General features: G+C 49.7%; 2 protein-coding genes across 4 annotated transcripts in view; one reads left to right on the top strand and one right to left on the bottom strand.

Annotated features, from left to right (window-relative positions):
- creb5b (cAMP responsive element binding protein 5b) overlaps positions 1-11,892 on the top strand; it is a 49,338-nt gene extending 37,446 nt beyond the window's left edge. For all 3 annotated transcript variants that reach the window (XM_076027360.1, XM_076027367.1, XM_076027376.1), the window contains exons 8-11: positions 3,811-4,182; positions 6,413-6,640; positions 7,441-7,549; positions 8,982-11,892. In XM_076027360.1, coding sequence (XP_075883475.1) covers positions 3,811-4,182; positions 6,413-6,640; positions 7,441-7,549; positions 8,982-9,136 — 864 coding nt within the window. In that variant the 3' untranslated portion in view covers positions 9,137-11,892. The remainder of the gene's footprint in view (positions 1-3,810; positions 4,183-6,412; positions 6,641-7,440; positions 7,550-8,981) is intronic.
- Positions 11,893-12,032: 140 nt separating this feature from the next.
- Positions 12,033-12,500, bottom strand: part of cpvl (carboxypeptidase vitellogenic like) — a 7,987-nt gene continuing 7,519 nt past the window's right edge. Inside the window, exon 13 of the mRNA XM_076027402.1 lies at positions 12,033-12,500. This exon is cut by the window's right edge and continues 430 nt beyond it. The gene's annotated coding sequence lies outside the window, so the exon portion shown is untranslated.

The following is a 12,500-nucleotide window of genomic DNA, read 5'->3' as shown; positions in this document are numbered from 1 at the left end:
AAAGCGCTTTTTGGACCGCAGGGTGTTTTTCTTGGCTGCAGTACCTCGAGTGGCCACTAGCGCCGCCCTATTGCCAGTTTGCTATCCAGTTCTTATGATACGTCCAGTGTGCGAAATACAGGGGGCCCCATTAACCCATTAGACCCCCTGAAAGATGATATATTATTGTCACAAATGGTCACTAAAATTTCACCCTGTCTAAAAGAACATTTTTAAATATTATTGACAAAAGGGAAAAGAGTCCAGGTTTACACTTGAATAAAAGGTAATGTTGATTCAAAAAAGCTACAAAGTTGCATCCATGAAATATTGTAAGGTTATTACAGGGCCTCCTGGATGTTAGATACATTTAGATATGGTATTGAGTAACAATCAGGAGGATGTGGATCCTCCAGAATATTGACGATATTTCTCACACTGAACTCGTCCAAGCTTCCAACACCAGCAGACGGCGGCGGGCCACGACCGGAGCACCTGCGCCGCTCTAATGACTGTTTTCCCAATCGTGGCCATTGTTGCCGCGAGGCGAAATGCATATGTAAGCGTGTGTCATTAAGGTGAAAATGCACGTGGTGGTTAAGGCCCGGCGCTTATCACCGTCTCGGCCCGATACAACCGTGTGTTAAAGGAGCCATTAGGGAGCTGATGAAGGTGTTTGGGAATCACAGGCCGCTCATCATCGACGCTGCTAAACGCTCCGGAGTTGCGTCACTGTGGTCCGGGGGGGATACAAAGACTTATGTTTTTTATGCCCCCCCCACCCTCACAACCCTGCTCGCTGGGTTAAGCTGCACTGGAGCTCTAAGTACACACGGAGCAGTAGCTGGTTCAGCCGCCAAGTCGGGAATCAGTTTATCACGGTAGGCTTTCTTCTCTGTTTTCCCTCTCTGCTGTTATCTCTTGTTGCTGCCGGACTCTCACTGTCACACACGCAGACTCACATCAACGGGCGTAAATATTGTCCCGTCTTATTGGTCTCTCCGTGTGACTGAACTGCTGCGCTCTTCTCTGTGGTACGTCACAATTGCTGTGCGGCCCCCGTCGTCCTGTTTACAGCGACGGCCACCCCGGACTCGCAGGGTGGCCCCTCGGAGCTGCGCGGCCACCCAGCCGCTGCAGCTCGCAGCCTTGGTCCATCGCCGGCTAATTGAATTAATGGAGCAGATAGCAGCGACACCCCCGGCCAGCTGGGATCTTCCCAGAGACGCTGATAAACGAGCGCTGGCTGTCTCGGTGGCTGAAGGAGGAGGTGAGGACGGAAGTGAGGACGGAAAGACAAGAAGCCATCTAATCTACCCCACTGCCCCCCCACCCCCACCCCCACCCCTGCTGCAGCCTGGGTGGGTCATAGGCATCTTCAGCGAGGCCCTGAACTAGCAGCGGAGCGAGTCAGGCGGCAGCCCCTAGGATTCCTCCCTTGGTCTTCGCTCTTTGCACAGGTGATAGTTTCCTCCAGCGGCAGGAGATTTGCTGAGCTGTGATTGGCTCCCTCCATTGCAGGAGGAGGGGGCGGGCCCTCACTCAGCTCAGCGGCTCCTCGGTGCTGACTGACAAGCCTCACGGGAGGTGGCTAATTCCCGGGCTGTCAGTGTCAGAGCTCATCCTGTGCAGCGCGGAAGGTGTCCTTGTCAGCGGCGGCGGGATGATTGATATCTGTAAGCTCGCTTTCATTCATTTTCTCTCACCTCTCAACAAGCGCTTTGCTGGTTTTTTGTTGTCGTTTTGTGCTTCTTTGTGTATTAAAAGATACCAAGTGAGCTTTGGACAACGTTTGGCTGTTAATTGTAGCAACAGTCTAACTTTTGCCGCAGTCTGAGGTTCTTCTGAGGCCATCAGTTGGTCTCGCTGCGACTGTACTGTGACAGACAGCTGCAAGCTGGTGTCCACCCGCTGCATATGTTAGTGTAGGACAGTGTTGTGTTAACCCTCAGCTGGCCGCTCATGTGGAGGACAGACATGTGGACGCTGAGGAGTTCCAACAAATAGACAAGGCCAAGGCAGAGAGAGACAACGGTGAAGCCAGAGACAAGTCAAAGCTAAAAGGTGTTGTTGTTTTTAAAGAAAGACCTCACTGACCCTCCTGAGCTGATCCTGCTCTCCTCTGCCGGCTGGTTGGTTGGTTGGTTGGTTGGTTGGTTGGTTGCGGGTCGCCGGCTGTTGAACATCGTTCCGGGAGGCCGCGTTCGATTGACAAGCAGAAACTGCACTCAGCCAAAACAGGCTCGGCAAGGTCATAATTTCACTCCGCCAGTATCACTCACGCTGAGTAAGGACGGCTTTGACAACACTCTACTTACACACACACACACACACACACACACACACACACACACACACACACACACACACACACACACACACATACAGGTTTTTAAAGCATGGCAAGTATAGCAGTCGTGTTAAGTGGAATTCCATTGGTTTTTTTTTTTTTGCCTGTTTCCTTTAAAAGTGATTTATTTGACTTTGTCTCTTCTCTCTTGCTGAAAAAACAACCTGTGTGTGTGTGTGTGTGTGTGTGTGTGAGAGAGAGAGACAGAGAGAGAAGAGAGTAGAGAGAGAGAGGGAGAGAGAGAGGGAGAGAAGAGAGTAGAGAGAGAGAGAGGGAGAGAGATGGAGAGAAGAGGGAGAGAGGGAGAGAGAGAGAGAGAAAGTGAGAGAGAGAGAGAGAGAGAGAGAGAGAGAGAGAGTAAATGGCTCCACTCATGTCCCAGTGTAGTGATCCAGACCAGCTGGATGCCATTCCCAATGGGAATCATGAATGCGAAGGTTGTTAAAAGATATGGAGCCCTGGACTCAGCGTGGACTTGCTGACAGCAGCTGGGAGAAGGGGGAAGGGAGCAGAGGGAGAGACAGAGGGAGACACAGAGGGAGACACAGAGAGAGAGAGAGAGAGAGAGGGAGAGAAGGGAACGTTGGGAAGAAGAATTTAACTTTGTGGAATTCACAACAGTAGCCTTGAACGTGAACATCTTTGTTTTTTTGGTTTTGCTTCTAAACTGTTTGCTTTGAATTCTGAATGCACGGCGGCCTCTCAGTGTTTGTTAATTGTTGTTGAATTCGTAGACGATTTGCAGACCATTTCATCCCAAAATTGGGATTGACAGAAAACCAGCCGTTGTGCTTTCGTGTTCTATTTAGTCTGGGTTTCAGTGGGGCGGGCGAAGCGTGTTTTCCCGCTGGTGTATTCGCAGGAGGATTTATTCCCCTCCTCCCGGACCACCGTCCTGCGGTTGCCTTCATGTGAAGCCTGAGAAAACACGCTCTTGAGGAGAGGTGCCTACAGTAAACAGTGGACACACACGCACACACGCACACGCACTCACACACACACACACACACACACACACACACACACCGTCGCTCTGAGTCGGGGCCAGTCAGACCACATGGTTAAAGAAACAAACCTCCCTGCTGGGGTCAACCGCAAGGGAGCAGCCTCAGACTAACGCGTTACCAGCAAGATTATCTCACGGGCGGACGTCCAGACACACACACACACACACACACACACACACACACACACACACACTCGGAGGGAACGGGAGGGGAGAGGAGAGAGGCCATTATGAATATGGAGAGGAGGGACAGGCAGGACAGCCATCATGGAGGTAAAGGGGGATGACAGGCTGAAGGAGAGACAGAGGACGGCCTAAGTGGCTTTGATTTGTTCCCCTGACGTGCGGATTTACGAGGCCGTTTGTCATCTCGCCGTCAGCTCGTGGACACGTTTCCCCCCCCGTTATTGTTGACAACCAGCAGGACTCTCACATCATGCTAACCGTGCGTCCTCTCTCTTCCCCGCCCGTGCAGAGGCTAAAGGCCGCGCTGTCGCACCACCCGGGCACCATCGCCAACGGCAACATGAACTCCATGGGTCACATGATGGAGATGATGTCGTCGCGGCAGGAGCCCGGCGCCGCCGCCGCCGCCCACCACCACAACATGCACTCGCACCAGCACCAGCACCTGCAAGCTCCGCCCCACGCCTACCAGCACCACGGCCAGGGCCACCACCACCACCACCACCACCACGGCCAGGGCCACGGCCAGGGCCAGGGCGCCCACCACCACCCCCCCCAGGGCCACAACCCCCACCACAACTCCCACAACCCCCACCTGCACGGCGGCGGCGGGCACCCACACCAGACCTCGCCGCACCCGCCCATGCACTCCTCGTCACACGTGAGTCACTGTTTCTTCCCCTCTTGCAGAGCTGCAGCTCTTGTTGCAGCGCTCCGGACCACCGGCCTCCAGACCACCGGCCTCCGGACCACCGGCCTCCGGACCACTTTTCAAGGGTCTGGGACTCAAAGTCATTTTTACTCGGTCTTGTCTCGGCAGTTTATTGGACAAACCGGCATACGTTTGCTGGATTTATCCAAACTTTGCACTGTGAGGTGCGTTATTAGTTTAGGTAGGACCAAGTGCGACGTCATCGAAGGCCTAGACGTGAGATGCGCGCCCCGCCGCTCCCTGAAAACCTGCAATAAAACAAGGCGGCGCTCGAGTGCTTCTGGAAGCCGTTTCCTGAAGGCCGCCATTAGCGGTTTTTGACATAAAGCGCGGCAGGAATGAAGCTTCCCTTTCACGCCGTGTCAATAGGTGAGCCCATTTTCCCCTCTCGTCCCGTCCGTAATACCGACCAGTTTCCTGGCAACCGTCTCAAAGGCGAGTTTCCCCTCGCAGACTGGTCAGCTGCAGGTCACTGCGAGACGTCCGCAGCCTTAAATCGGACCTTCATTAAAGCCGCCCGGGACCTTGATTTTATTTTTATTTTTGACGGCGGCCCGCCATTTTGTGGCCGGAGAACGCTGTGACGTACATCGTCTGGGGGTGAACACCTCAACCAACTCTGGCTAATGACCCTGAGGTGGTTTAAACGTGTAGAATAGCGCTTCTGTTTGAAGGGAAGCAGCTCTGAACTTCTCAAACCACCATGGCGCTTTGGCCCTTTGCTCCATGTGCAGAATACGGAGGATTTTAAACAAGAAGTGCAATTCACTTTACGCACCAAAATGTGTAATTAGGGCATTAAAACAACAACAAGGCACTCTGAAGGGCCGTTAAAGCCGCCTTGTTTTTTTCCCTCCCCGTCGCTGCCATAAAGTGGTAACGACCTGAAGACTGGAAAAGCTTCGCCTCGCCAAGAACACGCCAAGATCCGTCCTGGTGCGTGAGCCGCCACAGAATCGAGTCTTTTGAGCGCTCGGGGCTGCTCGTGCGCACTGGAGGTGGGCGTCGGAAAAACTGCCGTCCCTCCCGACACCTCTTTAACAAGGTGGGCAGGCTGCTGAATCGAGCCAGTCACTCAGTGCCTCGCTGTCACCCCTCAGGGTGATGTCACCAGACGTGGAATTAGCTGGGGGTTTGTGTGTGTGTGTGTGTGTGTGTGTGTGTGTGTGTGTGTGTGTGCACTTCTTGGTGCAGCAGGGCAGGTTGCAGGTGTGTGGGATAGGAAATGACAGACAGACACGCCCACCCACTAGCTCAGGCATGGGCAAACTACGGCCCGGGGGCCATATGCGGCCTGCTAAGATTTTTAATCCGGCCCGTCCAACTTGAAGAAATTATAAATCATGAAATAGTTGTATTTCATCAATTTTTTCAGTGTTTTAAGAGTCCTTTCAGTAAAGAGCTAAATACCTTGGGGCTTCAAAGACACTGGCTGTGTTTCCATGACAGTTTTTCGCAAAATAAAAGCGATATTTCTAAAATTTCGACAAAAGTACAATTGTGATTTGCAGGCGTTTCCATTGAATGGTGTGAAGCGCATAAGCCGTAATTCTGGTCAAAACTCTTCCCACCAGACCCCACTGTGAGGAGGATGGAGGTACAAAACATTTTGCCATAAATCTGCGTTTCAATGTTTGCTGTCAAAAATGGTTGTTACATTTTTCTCTTTGATGACCTGTAAAAAATATTCTTGTCTCCTCCTCCGTCCAAACAAAACGCACCATTTTCACTGGTCAGTGAAGTGGTCACGTGACCCCGTACGTCACGTCCACTGTTTTGTAATTGCGAAAAAGTGTTTCCATGACACTTTTGCAATATCCCTCTAGATGGGCACGTGTGAAAAACCACCTCATGAGAGCGTCAAAACCTTTTAGCCGTATTTTAGAGGTTTTTCAACAGTTTTTTATTGCCTTATTTAGGTTTTGCGCAATTCTAGGGGAAGTGGAAACACAGTTATTGATTTTGCTGTAACGCTGTTGTCCACTTAAAATTGGAAAGCACATGTTTTCTTCATATCTCATGATATATTTCTTTCTTATATCCATCCATCTGCTGCTGCTCCGGCCCCTCTGTCAGATTCTAGAACCCATTGTAGCCCCACCACTCCAAAAGTTTCCCCACCTTTGCACTCGCTCGCCTCACCTGCTTTTTTTATTTGTTTTTTTCCCCCACCTTTCAGATGTCGCCCGCCACGCAACACATGCAGCCCACGCAGACGCTGCAGTCGCCGACGGCCAGCAGCGGGCGCCGCAGGCGGGTGGCGGACGAGGACCCGGACGAGCGGCGGCGGAAGTTCCTGGAGAGAAACCGGGCGGCGGCCACCAGGTGCAGGCAGAAGAGAAAAGTGTGGGTGATATCTCTGGAGAAGAAGGCGGAGGAGCTGACGCAGACCAACATGCAGCTTCAGGTACGCAAACAGAATGATATTGCTGAAGGGAGTACTGCAGTAAAAGGAGTTCTTGCGGTGACTGACGAGGGAAACAACAATGCAAGATGATGCAAAACAGGCCAGATGGCAACAAGACTATTTCTATAATACAGACGTCATTGTTTTCCCCCTCTCATCATAACTGGTATAAAAAGAAATCAGAGTCAGAATCAGATTCGAATCTAGGAATTCTACTAATAGTGCTACAAATTTGACTCGGGTGTTTCTGTCTTAGACGTGCAGAGGAAAGGCATCATAATCAGAAAATAGAAAAATAGATCATCATCGTACATATGTACTGGTTCTCCGGCTGCCTCCCACAGCCCAAAAACATGCATGTGAGGTCAATTGGAAACTCTAAATTGTCCGTAGGCGTGTCTGTGAGTGTGAATGGTGGTTTGTCTCGATGTGTCTATGTGACCCTGCGATGAAGTGGCCACTGGTCCAGGGTGTCACCCTGCCTTCACCCTATGACAGCTGGGAGAGGCTGCAGCAGACCCCCGAGACCCTGAGCTCAGGAAGAAGCGGCTATTGAAAATGGATGGATGGATGAATGGATGGAATGTTGAGAGGAGGCACATTAGAAAACACAAACACTTTTTGCGACATCCTTTTCAAGAAAAGTCCGACACATGGGGACTTTCAGGGTTGCGCGTCCAGTTTGGATTTCAGTTAATTCCAAGAACACAACGTAAAACCTCCTCTTCACGTGGCATCGCTATAAAGTTTCCCCCTGCACGATCAAGTCTTTCACTCCTGCTGTTTGTCCTGCACCTCAGAATGAAGTGACCATGCTGAAGAACGAGGTGACCCAACTCAAGCAGCTCCTCCTCACACACAAGGACTGTCCCATCACCACTATGCAGAAGGAGTCGCAAGGTTACCTCAGTAAGTAGATCAGACACGAACACACACACACGCACGCGCACACACACACGCGCACGCACACGCACACGCACACTCTTTGAGGGTGAAGACCAAACACACACCTGGTCCAAACCACATGTGCAGCAGACAGCAGCAGTGCTGCAGTTGGTCTTTCCAGGAGGAAGTGGTTTCGCGCTGAAATAAGGTGGACGTGTGAGTCGGTGGCAAGGCGCTGCTCTCCAGCGCCCACGCTCGCTCGCAGCAAGCACTTCCGTTCACACATGGGTGTTGAGCTCTGGCGGTCGGTCAGGACTGGGCTGGGCGGGTTTTTTTTTTTTTTTTCATTTTTCTTTTTTCCACTGACGGCACCTCGGCGGCAGAGGCGGCGTGAGAAAAGACGTCAAAGCGCTGCTGCGCGTCGCTCCTCGGCAGCTACTCAGGACGTCTCGCGGCTCCGGCCGATCGTAACGCTCGGCATGACATCAGAGCTCCACCCTCTCCACTCAGATACTAGTGACATTTGGCGGTAATTAGGATCTCCAGGCACCTCCCTGCGTGGCCGGAGCGCAGGAAAATGAGGCTCATGTCCCGTCCTGAAGGCTGAATGGTCTTTTCATCCTCCCAGACTCTCATCGATGAGTCGGCTTTATTTACACATGTCGCGGTTCAACGTGTCCAGCAGCCGTCAGCCGTGTTTATACGCCCGGGGAGGGATTCACTTCTGTTTTTTTTTGCATTGAGAAACATTTGGTGCGTCTCTGAAAGATGCATTTCTCTTCCCCTTCCCCCCCCCCACATTTGGTCTGCGTTTATTTCTGGGTGATTTATCAGCTTTCGCTCTCCTCCCCCGTCGCTTTCAACATGAAGCCTGGAATGATGGTTTATTTCGTATGAATGACACACATACAAATGAAAAGGATCGGTAAGAAGCCAAGGCTTATGGTAAACCAACGCCTTGCTACTGTTACATTTGCAGTCAATCATGGTGTTAGAGACACAATCATTAGCCTACTTTGAGTATAATACAGACTAATTTGAACTAGAATTAAAGGTTTGGTGTGTAATGTTAGAGATTTTGAAGAAGAAACTGCAGCATCAAGTTGTCGCATTTTAGATCACGCCGTCTTTTACTCTCCCTCCCCCTACTGAGTTTGCCAGTGAGCTACGGTGGCCTGCGCACCCAAACCTGGATACTTTCGGTATCGGTATACCTTGTATTTATATACACACGCACACACACACACACACACACACACACACACACACACACACACACTGGACCTTTAAGTTGCCAACACAGACGGTAAAATGGGATGAAACTGGATGTTCTTGCAGAATTCATACATTCATATCACAATTCATGAGAAATGAGGAGTAGCCTACATGCAGAGATTGTTGCTGAACTGTGTGGGATAACCACCTCACCTCACCAACCCCCCCACCCCCCTCACAGGTCCAGAGAGCAGTCCGGCGGGGAGCCCGGCGCCGGCGTGCTCGCAGCAGCAGGTCATCCAGCACAACACCATCACCACCTCCACCACAACCGTAGGGGGCGGCGGCGTGCACGGCCAAGCCAACCACCGCACAGACATTAACACCATCCACTAGGGGCAGCAGAGGCAGCGACCCCCCCATCCCCGCTTTGACTCCCTGCCACCTTTCTGCAAAAAGCCCCATTTGAGAGAGAAAGAAAGGAAAAACCTCAAAGGCCAGTGAGGCTCTTCTTTATACAGTAGCTACAGTATGTATTTTTATAAAGCAACCCTATTAACGCGTATCCGTTCTATAGTTTGTCGCCTCCTTTTTTTTGAAGTCTTATGTTCGTCTTTGGCTGCCGCTGATCTCGCGCAGCAGTTTTGAGTGACTCTTCTGTTGTGTAACGGTACAAAACAAAGCGTCACGGTAACCTAATCAGTCATCTCTGGAAGAAGCCACCCCACCCCCCCCCCCTCCACCCTGTATCTCTGCGTGAGTGACGGACTGACCCCGCCAGTCAAAACTGCCTGAGCGCGCACCTGAGAGACTGGAAGCCGCGCTGGTGTGGACGGTGCTGCCTTCAACCTTCTCGTCTGAACCGCCGACGTCCCGCAAGATGAGAAATATGCAACGACGCCCTTTAGTTCTTCGGAAACAAAACGTACGTGACTGTTAAGCCTTTATCCCCCCCCATCCTCCACCTCCGCTGTCGGAGGCATTCTGAAAGAGTGTTTCTTTTTTTTCTTTTTTTTTGGGGGGGGGGGCGGTTCGGGGGGTGGGGGCGTGGGGGGGACCTGATCAAATGGAAGCAATACGAGCTGCGGCGTCATTGATGGTCTGAAGGTCTCCAGAGGCCTCAGCCGCTCAGAGCCAATGCTCCTATTGCTACAGAACTGAACACTGTGATACCAGTAGGGGGCGGCTCAGGGCTTTGGAAACAGAACCTCCCCGCCCCGCCCCCTTTCCCCCTCCCCACCCTGTTACTCTCCAGGACCAACCGAAGCTTTAACTGACGAGGCCTCTCTTTGTATGTGTGTTGTATGTGTGTTGTATGTGCGCTTGGAGTCCCAGAATCAGTCTTGACGTGTGATTTGTGTGCGACTGTGTGAGTTTAGTTTTGTGATTGTTGTCCCCCCCCCCCCCCCGCCCGACTTGCGGAACCAAGTTCGGCAGGTCGAGGGCGAGAGCGAGTGTTTGCGAGAGTGACAGCGAGCTGGCAAAGTGTGACTGATGATTGAAAAAAAACAACAACAAAGAAACGAGGAGGAGGAAGCTGTTTTTTTTGTTTTTTTTTGTGCTTTCCAAAGTGTCACAATGTGCCTGAACATTTCTTTGAATCTCTGGTGTTCCTTTGACGATCAAATCCAGAGAAATGAAATTATGAACACGCTTTTTTTCCGGCCCTCCTCCGCTGGCTTTCTGCCATTTGTGTCGGCTACGTGCAAATGAAAAAATATTGAACTTTTCCATTCAAACTTTAGCTTTCCGACTAGTTTCCTCTCAGGCGCCGAACCCTTTTCAAGCCTCTTCCCGCCTTGAAACTTCTCTCCTTGACCAAAAAAAAAAAAAAGAAAAAAGCTCCTTCTTTCTCTCCTATAAGCAGGAATGTCACTTCATTAGCTTGATGACCACGATGCACTGTGCTTCTCTCAGCTGACTGATGGGTGAAATACATTCCACTGACAGGTGGAGCCATTGCAGAGCCATCTATGCACTTTGTTCTCTGCGCTGCCAGAGGGTAGAATAGCCATATTGGAGTAATTCTCAGCGATGCCCCTTCTGTTTTGTTAAGGTTTTTTTTTTTTTTTTTTTAAATCACACACCAGCGTGAAACTTGACCGTGCTCAGCTTTACGGAGACACTGTGCCTGGCATGCATCACATGTCTACATGTGATAAAGGGGGACTGGGAGATAAATTGCAGGGTGAGACTCCATTAAAAAGGGATCCTGCACCGCTAAGTGTTTTATCAAAGTAGAAAAAAAAAAAAAACAACTCCAGCTGCAAGTTTTGTCGCCGATGAAGGAAGAATATCTTTATCTTAACAATGGGTTACATTTGTTTTATTTTTTTATTTTTTGTCAAAGCATTCGCACTGTGTATCACGTCTTAACCTCAGAGTCTGTGAGTGTCGTTTGTGTACGTGCTGGTGAGACACAAGAATTGTTTGTCCAGAAAAAAAGAAAAGAAAAAAGGGCTACCAACCCTTTCAGCTAGAACCTCTTTTATTTTGTAGATCATCTTAAGATTGTTCAACCATTCCAGATTCTTACCAACGTGTGAACGCGTGCAGGCAAATTGGAAGTGACTTTAAACTGGAATCGTTTGAAAGAATGTTGCCACCTCGGAGTTGGACGTGAGAGACGCCACTTCCACTTCCACCTCCAGGGCAAAAGAAAAAACTCACGTCTGTTTATTGCAGAGTCGAGCAAATCTAGAACAACAGCAGTGTAACTTGCAGTGTGAATGCGTCCGTGTGCTTTGTGAGAAAAAAAAACAATTATACACGTCAATTGTATTATTTTAAATGGGAAAAGTATAAATACTGTACATAGTGCCGTTCTTTTGTGTAACCCTGTACATGTAATGCAACCACCTTTCTTTCTGAAGGGAGTAAATGTGTGGTACAATTTGTGTAAATAATGTTTGCATAGCACTTGTTGCCTTTCGTTGTAAGTCAAGGCCCATTTCAGCGCTTAAACAACAAACATTGTTATTATGTAATGAACTCATGCATCCATTCTTGCCTGCATAACTTTGTACATTACTTTTTGTGTCTGTAACGACATTTTGTCTTTTTTTTTGTTTGTTTTTTGCATTTGTACAGATGTTGGAGTATCACTGCAGTTACATTACGGTATGAAAATAAAGCACTTGTTCTGTAACGGAGCTCTCACTCTTTGTTCCTGCGTTCAGCCCCCATCTAGATGAACCATTCAGAGAAGCGTTCAGCAATGAGCAGGTGTCGCAGCAGTGTGTCCGCACACTGATTTCACAATGACCCGCTAACCAGTGAAGAGACCAGGGCGTCGGGACTGATGTGTCATCAGACAACATCACATTTTATTTCAGCATCTCAACATCTGCTTGGCAACATGTCCGAACCACGCCAGAAAGTCAAAACACATTTCAAAGCCAAAGGTTTTAGGCCAAAAAAAGAAACGAGGAAAAAAAACAAAAAACAGTCAACTGTTGAAATGCAGAAACTGAACCGATCTGAAATTCATAAAGTTACAAAATAAGTTCAAATGTACCAAGACGTAATGCTACAATCTGTATAAAGAGGCACAAATTAGGGTAGGTTTTTTTTTTTTGTACGTCCAAATAAAATTGTTTGGATCACAGTGACCCCTAGTGGACATTTTCTGGAGAGACTCACAAAGAAGGAATCCTCTTGAGCAATGCTGCCCATACGTTAAAAACACAACAGGAATTGCATTAAAGACATCGTCTACCTGTAAAATTCAATCGTCATCTGATTTTGAACAAACATTTTG

Source organism: Nelusetta ayraudi, unplaced genomic scaffold (genome assembly GCF_046127955.1).
Source record: "Nelusetta ayraudi isolate G7.1 ecotype Tasmania unplaced genomic scaffold, CSIRO-AGI_Nayr_v1 ptg000003l, whole genome shotgun sequence".
Lineage (NCBI taxonomy): Eukaryota > Metazoa > Chordata > Actinopteri > Tetraodontiformes > Monacanthidae > Nelusetta > Nelusetta ayraudi.
This window is presented reverse-complemented; position numbering and strand designations above follow the sequence as displayed.